Source organism: Leuresthes tenuis, unplaced genomic scaffold (genome assembly GCF_036924035.1).
Source record: "Leuresthes tenuis unplaced genomic scaffold, fLeuTen1.0.hap1 SCAF_24, whole genome shotgun sequence".
Lineage (NCBI taxonomy): Eukaryota > Metazoa > Chordata > Actinopteri > Atheriniformes > Atherinopsidae > Leuresthes > Leuresthes tenuis.
The window spans coordinates 8,214,377-8,228,500 of record NW_027325378.1 but is presented as its reverse complement, the minus strand read 5'-3'; the positions used below and the strand labels follow the sequence as shown (position 1 = coordinate 8,228,500).

At 41.1% G+C, this 14,124-nt stretch overlaps 1 protein-coding gene across 1 annotated transcript; it reads right to left on the bottom strand.

Annotated features, from left to right (window-relative positions):
* Positions 1-2,842: 2,842 nt before the first annotated feature.
* On the bottom strand, positions 2,843-13,709 carry chrnd (cholinergic receptor, nicotinic, delta (muscle)). Its single transcript, XM_072378855.1, has 12 exons — positions 13,578-13,709; positions 10,845-10,990; positions 10,713-10,757; positions 10,504-10,613; positions 9,268-9,423; positions 8,845-8,954; positions 7,567-7,767; positions 7,300-7,411; positions 6,751-6,865; positions 5,470-5,680; positions 3,920-4,038; positions 2,843-3,126 (listed from the first exon to the last, which is right to left on the bottom strand). The coding sequence occupies exons 1-12, from the start codon at positions 13,633-13,635 to the stop codon at positions 2,944-2,946; spliced, it is 1,566 nt and encodes a 521-aa protein (XP_072234956.1). The 5' UTR covers positions 13,636-13,709; the 3' UTR covers positions 2,843-2,943.
* Between the last annotated feature and the right edge of the window lie 415 nt (positions 13,710-14,124).

The window sequence follows — 14,124 nt, the reverse complement described above, 5'->3', positions numbered from 1 at the left end:
GTTAAAACTCTAAAATACTTCTTTCTTTCTTTATATATGTGTAACTATAGACATTGTGCCCTCTTGTCAATAAAGTTATTTTACAGAAAAAGGAATGTCAGCGTGAATTTATGATCAATTTTAAAAGTAGTAGCCTTTAGATAGTAGTTATCTTGAATTAAAGCTCTGTACACAATAATAAGAGTTCTATGTGTGTAAGCGTGCATGTATGTGTGTAATATGATGGATGTGTTTGTAGGTGTGTGCGTGTGTGTGTATGTGTGTAAGCGTGCATGTATGTGTGTAAAGTGATGAATGTGTTTGAAGGTGTGCGTGTGGGTGTGTGTGCGTGTGTGTGTATGTGTGTAAGCGTGCATGTATGTGTGTAATGTGATGGATGTGTTTGAAGGTGTGGGTGCGTGTGTGTGTATGTGTGTAATATGATGGATGTGTTTGTAGGTGTGTGCGTGTGTGTGTATGTGTGTAAGCGTGCATGTATGTGTGTAATGTGATGGATGTGTTTGAAGGTGTGGGTGCGTGTGTGTGTGTATGTGTGTAAGCGTGCATGTATGTGTGTAAAGTGATGGATGTGTTTGAAGGTGTGCGTGTGTGTGTGTGTGCGTGCGTGTGTGTGTATGTGTGTAAGCGTACATGTATGTGTGTAAGCGTACATGTATGTGTGTAAAGTGATGGATGTGTTTGAAGGTGTGGGTGCGTGTGTGTGTGTGTGTGTAATGTGATGGATGTGTTTGAAGGTGTGGGTGTGTGTATGTGTGTAAGCGTGCATGTATGTGTGTAATGTGATGGATGTGTTTGAAGGTGTGGGTGCGTGTGTGTGTGTATGTGTGTAAGCGTGCATGTATGTGTGTAAAGTGATGGATGTGTTTGAAGGTGTGCGTGTGTGTGTGTGTGCGTGTGTGTGTATGTGTGTAAGCGTACATGTATGTGTGTAAGCGTACATGTATGTGTGTAAAGTGATGGATGTGTTTGAAGGTGTGGGTGCGTGTGTGTGTGTGTGTGTATGTATTATTATTTTCATAGTGTTGCAATAATATATCCAGTAAGTAACTTTTATTTTGTTAGTTGCTAACAAGTAACTTAGTTTATTAAAAGTAAGTAAGACTATTTGTGTTAAACTTTTAACATGATCATGCTTTTGTGGTTCATGAACCCTTTTTGTTGGGACTGACAACAGGTGCAACATGAGCCAGACACCACACCGGGTCTCTGTGAAACCCACTGTGCCACCAATCCCCTTCACACTTGGAGAAGTTTTCGGAGGCTTTTTCAATCTGCATTTTTAGTTTTGGACCTGAAAACTGAACAGGACATAAGATTTGATCCCACAAACTTTGAAGTTGAAAGCATTCGCTTAACAGCCTGAGCTATTCTTCAAGACCCTGCCAGAAAACCTATCCGACAGCTTTTCTCTCTGTACTTTAGATTTGACCTGTAAAAACACAAACAGTGTCTCACTGGGGATTGAACCCAGGTCCTTCTGGAACATTAAGCCACTATCCAACCCACTGAGCTATATCACCACACTTTCTTTGGGTGTCAGACTTCAAGACATATTTAACCACAAGTTTAAGTCTGTAGTCATCCCAAGCTTCACTTAAACTTGTGAGAATTGAACCCAGACCCTTTGACCCACTCTCTATCAGCCTGAGCTATCTCACCACACAGACCACTCATGGTGGTACTTTAAAACCATGAAAAGTGAGACAAAACTAACAGGCATCACTAACCACACTGCTTTGCTTAAAATTAATCTCTGAAAGTACTCAAACATCAAATGTTGCAGACTTAAGGAATATTGGGACCATGTTATTTCCTTTCCTCCAATAAAATATGGTCCATTGTTTCCTGTGTTAAAGGAGAATACAACTTCCTAAAAAAGCTGGACTTCGTGTAAAATGTAAATAAATACAGAATTCAAGGATTTTCAAATCTCAAAAACCAACATTTTATCCACAATAGAACAGAAAATGTTGAAAGTGAGACATTTTATTATTTCATGAATAATATCAGCTCATCTTGAATTGGATGGCAGCAACATGTCTCAAAAAAGTTGTTACAGGTCCATGTTTCCCGGTGTGTAGCATCTCCTCATCTGTAAACATCTGGAACTGAGGAGACCAGCTGCTGGGCCTCAGAAGACTATCGTCCCATTATTGTCTGATAGAGGATTCTAGTTGCTCAATTCTTTGATTTGCAGCTGAATCTGCAGCTCCATATGACTTCAACACCTTTATTTCATAGTTTGACTGTTTTTCTTCACTTTCACATCTCTCGCAGCATCAGGCTGCTGTTCTTCTAGAAAGAGCTCTAAAATGCCACTGTACACAACCCATGTAAAACAGATATGAACAGGGATCTTCAGCGTGAAGTAGCATTAGGAAAACCTTTTCTGACTTAGAAATCATTACTTTGGCTCCATCATGTGCAGTACGTCTCAGCCTGTGAGCTGCAGAAACACAAAACTACCTGGATTTTTACTTTTTCTACCACTTCCATTGAACTTTCTCAATCTTATGTACCTGAAAATGAAAAGGGAATGTTTGTCATGATTGCCTCTTAAAAAAAAAAAAGTTGCAGATCATCATGAGAGGAAGATAAAATTAACTTAAATATAACCATAGATGTACTTCTGTGTTGAAAAGCAGTGATATTCCCCCTGTATAAAAAGAATATGTTGATAAATGATTCCATGTGCAAAGTTTAGATATTTAACTAAAACACAATCTTAAAGGTTTATTATCATGAGTCCTGCTGCTTCGAGACATTTGAAAAATAACCCAAAGTCAAAGTTGTCCAATCATAAGTTTTTATTCAAACCACACAAATAGTAATTTATTTAAACACTAACTCCAGACTGAAAAACAAAACATGAAGCTGGAAAACTCAAATGAAAATAAAAAATGACCAAGAAGCTGCACCTGAGCACAGTAACAGCCAGCTGTGTTACAGCAGGCGTGCGCTTTCCTCCATGTAGTCATGTGGGTCTCCTTTGAAGGGCAGATGTGGAGGGTGGTTACAGATTCCCATGAGGAAGATGATGATGGTGCCGAGGGTCATCACAGGAGTAACCAGGAAGAGGCAGAGGCGGTCCACGGTGCGAGCGATGCCGCTCCAGTTGTCCTTCTCCTGTGAAGTCAGCAGGGAGGGGAATTTTCTCAGGTTCAGAACAGGTACAGAAAAGGACAGGTAACCTGATTATTCCTCTGCTGAAGCTGAGCTGCTTTTTTCTTCAGCAAGTTGACAGAATAATCTGAAACCTGATGGACAGGTGGAGCATTTACAAAGAAAGAACACATGAAGCATTACTGTTGGTCCAGCTGGTATCCAGCTCCTCTGCCAACACCTACTGGTGTCACACCTACTGGTGTCACACCTACTGGTGTCACACCTACTGGTGTCACACCTACTGGTGTCACACCTACTGGTGTCACACCTACTGGTGTCACACCTACTGGTGTCACACCTACTGGTGTCACACCTACTGGTGTCACACCTACTGGTGTCACACCTACTGGTGTCACACCTACTGGTGTCACACCTACTGGTGTCACACCTACTGGTGTCACACCTACTGGTGTTACACCTACTGGTGTTACACCTACTGGTGTTACACCTACTGGTGTTACACCTACTGGTGTTACACCTACTGGTGTTACACCTACTGGTGTTACACCTACTGGTGTTACACCTACTGGTGTTACACTTTAGTTGAAGCTATGACAGAATTATTCATTCAACTTTTAATATGTGGACTAAACATGTTTGACCAGAGGACTTCAAGTCTCACCTTTTCTACACCGTTTACACAACTGTTGTGAATGCAGACAAAAAAGGAAAAGTATTCAAACATGAACAAACATCCCTAATTTTAAGTAGATTTTTCTTCAGGTGAGGAAACAGAACATCTTCCCAGTCTCACCTCGTTGTAGTCGTTCTTGTTGCGCATGTGTTTAATGATGTAATTCGCTCCGTCCACAGCCGGCTTCATCTCCGTGTACAGCTGATCCGTCGCAGTTCCATCTTCCTGTGGCTTCACCACTACATAAAAACAAAAAACACACATCCTTACTTTTATATCCACAGTTGTGTAAAAAAGTGTAAGAAAAATCAGAGTTATACTATGGGAAAAGCTGTAAGAATAAAGGTTTGCGTTTATGTGTCACCTTTTGGTGAAATTGTTTTTGACTGTCTGAGCTCGTCTTCCCATAACATTGACTGGCCAGCAAAAAAATAATATAAACAGCAATTTTGTGAGTCAGACAATTCTGAGCCAGCTTCCTGATAGGTTGTGCGGACTTGTCTCTTTCTTGTAAGAAATGTTTTGTGTTAATCGTATCCAGTGACTGAGCCTAATTTTGAGACTTTTTCTGACTGGAAGTCCACTCTCTTTCACTTCCAAGGTTTAAAGAATGACGACGTTCTGTTTATGTTTATGCATTTAGCAGATGCTTTTATCCAAAGCGACTTACAGGTAGGCAGATGGGGTAAGGGGGCCTTGCCTAAGGACCCCTACTGGAGGTAGTACCTTTCATGCAGGGGATTTGAACCCAGGTCACCCACAAATGAGGACATCATAAAATATCTTCTGGTTCCTACCAGGCCTCAAAATGATGCAAATACAACCTCAAAGGAACAACGGACGACCCATTACACTGTCAATACTGAACAAAAACCAAAAACACACAGAAGCAGTGTGTGGAAAAACTATGTGAAGCTGATGATAAAACAGCTTGTAGAGCCACTTTTAGCAGCAGGAAGTTGAAGTAATGGTTTTCAGTATGACGTTATCAGTATCTCACATGGTTGTGGAGGAACTTTGACCCACTCTTCTTTCCAGCGTTGCTTCAGCTCATTGAGGTTTGCAGCATTGGTTCATGCACAGCTCTCTTAAGGTCCCACCACAGCATTTCAGTCAGGTTGAGGTCTGGACTTTTGACTGGACCTTTGCAACACCTTGATTCTTTTCTTTTTCAGACATTCTGTTGTAGATTTGCTGCTGTGTTTGGGATCATTGTCCTGTTGATGACCCAGTTTCAGCCAAGCTTCAGCTGTCGGACAGATGGCCTCACATTTGACTCTACACTATTTTGGTTTCCACTACACACGTGAATGGCTTCATGAGCACAACTTCTTGATCCCTAAAAGAAACAGGGCACCTTAACTCTGCAAAATGGAGAGGTACGGTCAAATGGAGTCATTTGATTGGGCTAAGAAAAAAAAAAAAGCTAAAACTTATCCTTGTTTAAGGATTATCGAGTTAGACTTGTGATTTATATTTCTGCCCTTTTGGGGGTTAGTAATGATTTTGCTCTGCAGCTGCTGAATGTTGACATCGTGAGACTTAATTTTTATTAAACTATCTAACATTATGCATTATGCAGGTGTTCACGTTTACTGTCCCCCAAATGGCAGAAGAAAAAAAACCAAACTTCTCCAGATTTGAACATCCCCTGATATTCCTGGACTAACCTCCTGCATGAGTGGGTCGTTTTGTAAGTCCATGCCTTTCCGACTGCTTCTCAAACATCAGATCGCTGCGGGACTTGACGCTGTAGTACTCCTCGGCTTTTGCGATGTATCCCACTGAACTGGATCGCCGTGGCAGAGCTCCATCCCAGAACGGCTCCGCTTCTGCAGGGCGAGACATGCGCAGGATCTGGGGCAACCGCTCGAGGAAAAACTGGACAAAAATTAACACATTTAAAATTCAAGTAAACAGACAAGGTACAGATTTAATGAACATCAGAGATGATACCAAAGACTATTGTACATTCAAAGTGTAAAAGTTGTGTTTTAATAAGAGATTTGTATAAACAGATACTTCTATAAAGCAAAAGGCATGATTCATCCATCCCTCTGATAAAGTAAGTGGGATTAAATAAACATGAAATTCCATTGATTTGATTGAGCTCCAGGATGCAGTGGGATTAAAAATCAATGATGAGGAAAAACCAACACCACCCCAAACACTGGAACTTTTTAAATGCATCTAATATGAAGTGTTTGCCTCAAACTAGCAACATGCTAGCTAACGGTTCCACTTTCATCCCAGAAATGTATTTTCTTGATGCCATAATTTGCTGTATACTTAAGTGATAGAAACAATGAGAAAAACTGGATTCATTTTGTGAAACGTACAGCTGAACAGCAGCACCACATCTGCTCAGCGAATCGGATTCTTACTCAGTGCATTAAAGGGCCGAGTTAACAGTCTTGTGTGGTTGTCCAAGCAGACCAGATGCCTAAACCAACCCTCAATTGTTCACTGAAGCCTCAGAAATCCAAGGAAGGGTGGCTGTCAAGAAGCCATTCTTAAGGAAGGGAAACAGGGAGAAAAGGCTGAGCTATGCCAAATGACACAAGAAGTGGACTGAAAATCAGTGGCAGCAGGTCTTATGGAGGGATGAATCCTCCCCAGAGCCCAGACCTCAACATTATTGAAGCAGTGTGGGATCATCTGACAGAGAACAGAACAAAAGGCAGCCGACATCCAAAGAAGAGCTTTGGGATGTCCTTCAGGAAGCCTGGAGAACTATTCCTGAAGACTACTTAAAGAAATGACAGAAAGCTTGTCTAAGAGGGTTCAGGCTGTGATGCAGAATTCAACTTTTGTCTTATAGGCTATAGTTACATTAGCACATAATTCAATAAATTACTGCACCCAATTTGTGTTTTTCCAGAAATATATCAAGAAATGAGGGCTTAAGATTTTCTCAGTGCTGTATCACAGGTGTTTTGTGTGTGCGTTACCGTCTTGGTCCACTCAGTCATGACGTGTGTGCTCGGTGTCCTGAAGTGCAGGTTGAGGACGACCACACAGTTCAACACCACCACTGTAACCAGCACCATGATGAACATCAAATACCTGAGAAACACAAATAAAATGATCTCTAGTCTTTTATCCAATTAGTCTTTCTTTAAAAACAGCTTTTGTACTTTTAAAACAAATATTTCAGTTTGTCTCTTCAGATGATACTGGAGCAGAACATGAATGTAGACTCAGAAAGCAACATTTCCATCCAAATCCAATCCCTGCAGCTCGCCAGCTGATTCGTTCTGCCTGTTCAGATACCTGCAGCTTCTCCTCAAAGACTGAAATGGTTAAGTTTTCTCTACGTGTTTCTAGCATGTTTGTGAACAAGAAGTTCTAGGTCTAAGGTGGAGGGTTGTGGTTCTCGTGAATGAAAAGGAAATCTTCTCATATTTGAGAAGTTCTGACTCTAAACAGAGAAGATGGATCCAAACTCACCGCAGATGTCACAGCCTGCAGTTTACAGATGCTGTGTGCGTTTTACCTACTTGACAATAAGTGGAACAGACATGGACGTCTCCGGCAGCCTTTGTGAGATCAGCAGCAAGAAGACAGACTGAGCCAGCAGCACCGAGATGGACAGCGTCATCTTCTCACCACCTACAAACAGTTTTTGGCTTTTAAAACACCAGCCAAGGCCAACATATTTCCTAACCAGTTTGAGTCTAGAAAGTACAGGTGAAGTCAGAAATGAAAGACGCGTTTCGGTTTTCAAATGTTTTGAATGTCAAACTTTGTGTTTAATATGCACTGACTGTCAGCAGGCAGGTAGTAGACGAGCGAGGCCAGGAAGGAGATGAGCACACAGGGGATGATGATGTTGACGATGTAGAAGAGAGGTTTGCGCTTGATGACCAGGTAGAAGGTGATGTCCTGGTGTTTGTTGCTCTCCATGGGAATGTGTTTGTAGGAGTTTCTCTTGGCTGGTCGGTGGATGATCTCCCACTCACCATTCTCTACAGAGAACGAGTATCATTTAGCCAAATTTTATCAATTTCCTTCTTGTCCAGACTTTCCGCTCATGGCGTCCAGAACCACTGAGCATACAGTTTACAACCGAGTTTCAGTTACCTGACGGGTTAGTTTCTCCTCTGAAGCTGCAACTCTGAGTTTCAACTCAAATACAATGCTTGGAAATATGTTATAAGGGGAAAAAAAGAGCTAGTGAATAATTCCTGGCACAATAGGAGATAATATTAAGATAAATGTGACTCAAATGAAATCCAGGATTTCTTCACAGGAAGGTTGTGATCATAATACAACAGAAACCAACTGAATGACATATTTCAGGCAGTTGCACGAGACCCGTCAGCATGCCCTTCCCCACACATTGATACATAAATTTAAGGTTTAATCACTTCTTCTCAAACTGAGCGTTTGTGTGAACAACAGGGGAAAAAAACCAGCAGAATTAATGGAATATATGAAGGGAAAATATTAAAGAACGTACACATGTTGCTGATCTTAATCATTTATAAAAGAAAAAATGAGCTCGGGTCCATTTAGATACGCATGTTCCGTTCAAAATTATGAGTTTGTGTAGTTAAGAAAATTGTGAACCACTGATTTGACATCTCAACCTTTAGTTCAAATCAAATTTGCAGTAAATGATAAAATGTCTGTGGTGATGGCTCTTCCCCGCTTTGTTTTCCACTGCAGACAAAATCTCCTCATCGTGGGGTGTTGTCAAAGTTTTTGTGACCAGTCAAACTCAACTTAACTTTATTGATATAGTACCTTTTAAACACAAGTGTAACTCAAAGTGCTTTACAGACCAAAGCACAATTTAGACAAAACAGCCAAGGAAAAAGGATGAGAATATTAAAGGTAATTTATGAAATGGTCCCAATTTGAGTTTGAGGTTAGGACCTGAATCGCTGGAATCATGAGGCTAAGACAGGCAGTAAAATGATGAAAGCTTTGTTTGAGTCAAACAAAAAGTGAGCAGAAAATCAAAAACATAAAGCAAAGTAGCATTCATTCATATTTGCCTCACTTTTATTTTGGGAACAAACATTATTCAAAATAGAAACCTGTGAAGCTGGCAGGGTCGATGATGATCCACTCCACCGTCCATTTGTTCGTTTCATCTGCTTCCTCCTTCAGCAGCATCCTGATCTCTTTGGCATTGTAGGTCAGAGAGCTGCAGAGATACACAAAATAAAACGCAAAAAACAAGATTTCAGGAGGAAATAGTCAGAAAAAAAAATTTGCTTACACCTTTGCACCTTTGTATTCAAACAATCCTTATTTTTTGTCAGCATCCTCACGCCAATCTGCTGTTTATTTTACCGATATAATCTGAATAAAGTCATAACCAGATAACACATTCCTGTCAAAATGTGTTGAATATTCTGATAAGTGGGCTACACTGACACTTTAAAGGGATATTAAGATAAACAATAGTTCAGTGTGTTAAATGTACCACAGCCTTCAGTGTGTAGTTTCTGGCCTACGTGAATTTGAGGGTGCAGTTCTGCCAGTCGAAGGGGAAGTAGTTGACGTTAATTGAACAGGAGGAACGGAAGATGGCAGGAGGCAACCAGTAGCAGAGACCAGTGGAATCGACCAGTACGTTGCTGTAGTAGGCCACCTGGAACTGGGCATCGTTACTGAGGAAGAGGGGAAACTGATACGTAAATGTCTTTGAATCGCATTATATAGGTGTGAAAAACAAAATACACCCTTTCAAGTCTAAGGTTTTACCTACCTGAACATAATCTGGTCCTCACCAGGTGTTAAAATAAGGCAAATGCCATCTCAGACGAACACCACATGACATATTACACTGTCATTATCTATTAAACAAAACGCCGAAGCAGTGTATGATAAACTAAGTGAACCCCTACTGCTTTCACAGGAGTAAGTAGCAGCCAGGTGCTGTTGATCAATGCGCCGATTAATTGATCATCAGTAAGTGTGAGCACCTCTATAAAAGCAGACGTTTTGTCAGTTAACTGCTCTGGAGCATTCAGGTGTGTGTTCACACGATGCTAAGGAGGAAAGACATCAGCAATGATCTTAGAGAAGCTGTCCATCAATCTGGGAAGGGTTATAAGGCCATTTCCAAACTATTTAGAGTCCATCATTCTACAGAGAGAAAGATTATTCACAACATTAGTCACAACATTAAATACAGCTGTCAATCTTTCCAGGAGTGGACGTCCCAGAAAAGGACTGAACACGTGTGGCTTGTTTGGAAGGGCTGCAGGAGAAGGAAAGAAGAGTTGGGCCAAAATTCCTCCAAAACCATGTGAGAGACTGATAACATCGTACATCATTACCTCAACTTACTGCTGCTGAAGGTGGTTCTACAAGCTGTTTTATCATCAGGTTCACTTAGTTTTTCAAACACAGTTTTTGTTCAGTAATTAATGACTTTAATAGGTCATGTGTTGTTTTGAAAAACACTTTTCTTATATAATGATGCATTTAAACAGGTGTGTATACTTTAATATTGTAAAAATGTTGCTCAAAGGAAATAATAAAAAAAAAAAAGTAAAGTCTCTGCAAGCTGATTTCCATCGCAAGGGAATTCATTACATTTTTATATTTTTTAGTTTCTTTTCACAGGTACATTCTGGCTTAAACTGCCATAAAACAACAGGAGTCTGCATTAGTCAGTGGAAAATATTCAGTATAGAACAGGTTGATGCTTCGTTGATCAAAATAAGAACCAAACAGAATCTCACTTGTTTTCCAGCACAATCTCTGGCAGCCACACCATGTTGGTCGGCAGGCGAAGCATCTCAATGCCGTCAAACTCCGACGAATTCCACGCCAACCTGTAGTCAGTCCACGTCTGTCACAATACAAAGACAAGATATTGGAGCCAAAAAACCCCCAAAAAACTGGACATCCTGTAAATAATAATAATAATAAAAAAATAATCAGACCATACATGATCAATCCACACATTTGTCAGCAACGTCTCATCGACTTCTTTCTACAGATGAAGGAGAAGGAAACACAAATTAGAGGATTGGGATTGTACACCTCCAAGAAAAACCAGAAACAGATGCATGTTCTGCACCAGAGAGATGAGGTTGGACAGAGTGAGGGCGAGGTAAACGTCAACAGCATCCTGCTGCCTCTCGACGGGCCGCAGCTCTTTGTTGTATCCTTTCTCCTTCATCAGGTAGTTGATCAGTCGCTCCTCCTCGTTCCTGCCCCAGCACTCTGACACACAAAACACACTTTAAACTTCAGATTCAGGTCGAAACAAACACCATGTCTTCATGTTATCGCAAACACACGTTAATGAGCCTTCATGAACTGATGAGAGAAGAGAGTTCAACATGAACCGTCACACACTGCAGGCTGGAAGATGCCTGGTGACGGGTCAAGGGTGGTGGTGTTGAAGGAATTTAAAGTAAACACAAGAAAAAAAAAGTACCTAATGAAGAGGCTCCTGATCCCTATAATCTCTATATAGACCAGTGCTGATCAACATGTCATTGGGGTCATCAGATGGGAACCTCCTTTCATCGGTGTTCAGAGTCACTCCCCTAATGCCAGCCATCACTGCTCCTCACACCACAACAACCATCTTTCTTCCACAAGCAGCATTATTATCAGCTACTCCAGCCTCTCACCAACTGCACACCAGTCATATTGGGGTGGGGATACAACCCTGGTTCAGGTGTGTGTGTGTGTGTGTGTGGGGGGGGGGGTAATGAAAGAATAGAGGGTGCCAGAGGTGGGGGTAGGATACACTGGCAGATTCAGCAGACAAACTCACCTAAACAGTCCTACAGTCACAAAAAATGCCAGCAAATAGAAGGCCATAAAGGCCAACTCACCTAAAATGGCCACCTGGTTTCAAAAGGTTCACATGGGTCAAACCCTCCACTTAAATACATCCTGGATGTCTTCCTTGCTTCTCCCAAGAGTCTGTTTACTCTAAGTGCTCCCCCTGCTGGGCCCCCAGCTACTATTGCTGCTTCTGACCCAAATCCACTGACTGGACTTTACTGCCTCATCTGACATTTCCTTCACTATTCACTCTGTCCACTTACACCCAACTCCCTCAACGAGGAAAACTTAACTTGGTTTATTAAAAGAGTACCAAAAAGTGCAGACTAATCCAGAACATCAACAACCAAACAGAGAAAACCAAACCTAAGAACAACTAGAAAACTAAGAAACCTGAACACAGATGATAGAGAGCTGCATGAGGAGACACAGCAAGGACCAGGCAAGGAGCGAAGGAAACCAAGGGGAATACACACTGAGGGAACCTGATAAGGAAGCAACTGCAGCTGTGATTAGTTAACAAGAAAACAGGTGTGGAAATGGAGCCGAGAACCAGAACAGGAGGAAACTAAGAATAAAGACAGAATCTAACATACAGGACAGAAAAACAAGGAACAAAAGCAAACCGAGAACATAGATCCAAAGATTAAAAGACTAAGATCAGGAACAGAACACACAAAAACACAGATCACCTCATGAAGTGGTTAGTTTTTTGTTGCTTTTTTCATGTAAGGCACAGTATTTGAGAGGTTATTAGTAAAATGTGTACAGCAACCATATTTAAAACTTAAGTTGCTCAGCCTAAACCCTAAAGATGTCACGAATAAGCTGCAATGTAGCTCACTGTTCAGATATTTGCCTTAAGCTACAATGATAGGTCCATGGTGGCTCTAAAGTTATTTTTCTGGGTATTTAATTCTTTATTGGTGTACTGAAGATTGTTAGAGGTACAGCTGCAGGCAGTGATTATAAAGGCGGATACGGCACAATAAATATAAATGAACAGATTTGCATCAGAGAGAAAGATGTTCATTAAAACATGTTCTCAACCAAAAACAACAAACTTGTACCGTTCATTGCCTCAGATTTGGTTTGTCCCCATCATTCGTTCATGTAACACCCACTGTATAATTATGAAGCTCCAAAAGCATATAAAACATACAAAATAAGGTTGAAATGGTTAAAAATGAGATTTTCAGCACCTTCAACTCCTGTTTCAAAGGACAAAGGATTTAACTTAACATTCACTAGCTCGTGCAGTCCAACGGGACTTCCTCTTCTTCTTCTTGGTTTTTTCTGACCCTCATTCTTAAAATGATATAAATAAACTGTAAACAAAACATTCTTTGGCATTCACACACACTGAAGAAACAAACAGGATCCGAGTGTGTGTGGATGCTTTTGTGCCGCTCAGGTTTCAGCGTGGAGCAGCTGCTCTGCAGATCAGACAACCAACACCACCGCTGTGCCTCCTTCATGGCGCATACAGTAACTGTGACACAGACATTTACCCTCTAAACACTTAATTCACCTCAGCCACGTTTGTTTTTGTTTAATCAGATACTTTTTTTTCTAACAGCAACATGAAACTTCGTAAGAAGTTGTTCTTTTGAGTTGAACTATCCTGCTTTTGACGTTTTTCTTAATTTAAAGGACTGATGTGAGACATTAACTGCCAGTTTCATTATAGTTTCAATTGTTTTCACGTCGGACTGATTGATAAATCAGAATATAAAGCTATTACACAGGTTGGCTTGTTCATTCGCCTACCTTTGGGGCGTAACAATGCAGAGTTTTAGTGTTCTCTATTTCATAGGATTTAATTAGCTTCTTAACAAATAAGATATAACATAGTTGGACAGAAAAGTGCTGGAAATGGAAAAATTACTTAGATCCATCACAAAATCACTATATATAATAAAATAAAATACAACTTCATATCAATCTGCTTTAACATATGTGACACTTGGATATGGGTGAAAAGAGTAGAACATAAGCTATTAAAACTCACCAGTGGAGAGCAGCGTGAGCAGGAAAACAGTGGAAAGTGCTGCACATTTTAGCTCCATGGCTGACTGGCAGTGAAGGGTCCTGATGCCTTTTACCCACCGACCTTCCAGCAGAAGACTGACGGAGTGACAAGCAGCAGCTGCAGAAACACAGAGAGGAGAAAATAGAAAACTGACAGCAGGTCTGAGCAGCCGTTCGCCGTCAACCCCCCACTCTGCACAGCCAGCAGAGTGAGCCAGGAGGAAGAAATGTGTCAGGTACAAACAGCGCAGAGAGCTTTCAGTGCATCTCCATCAGCAGAGCTGCTCTCATCAACATTCATGGAACGGGGGTTTACGTCCACTGCTATATCTTTCGTTCCATGAATGAACAGCGGACGTACCCGCCCACCCGGTTTCTTAATGTCTGGGGGATTGAGGGTGCGTCAACCCGGTTGGGACATAGAAGGGAGTGCCGCTGATCTTTAGTTTGGGAGCCGCTGATTTACGTTATAAAAGTTATTTTTTATTACTTATTTTATTTGAGGCTGCACAGCATCCAGCCCTTCC

What these genes read in the sequence shown, in the direction of transcription:
- chrnd (XM_072378855.1), bottom strand. Translation starts at nt 13,635, where the DNA reads ATGGAGCTAAAATGTGCAGCACTTTCCACTGTTTTCCTGCTCACGCTG. An exon ending in TGTCCAACCTCATCTCTCTG is followed by an intron (nt 10,758 to 10,844) that starts GTGCAGAACATG and finishes CTTCATCTGTAG; the next exon opens with AAAGAAGTCGATGAGACGTT. An exon ending in ACGACCCACTCATGCAGGAG is followed by an intron (nt 4,039 to 5,469) that starts GTTAGTCCAGGA and finishes GTTTTTATGTAG; the next exon opens with TGGTGAAGCCACAGGAAGAT.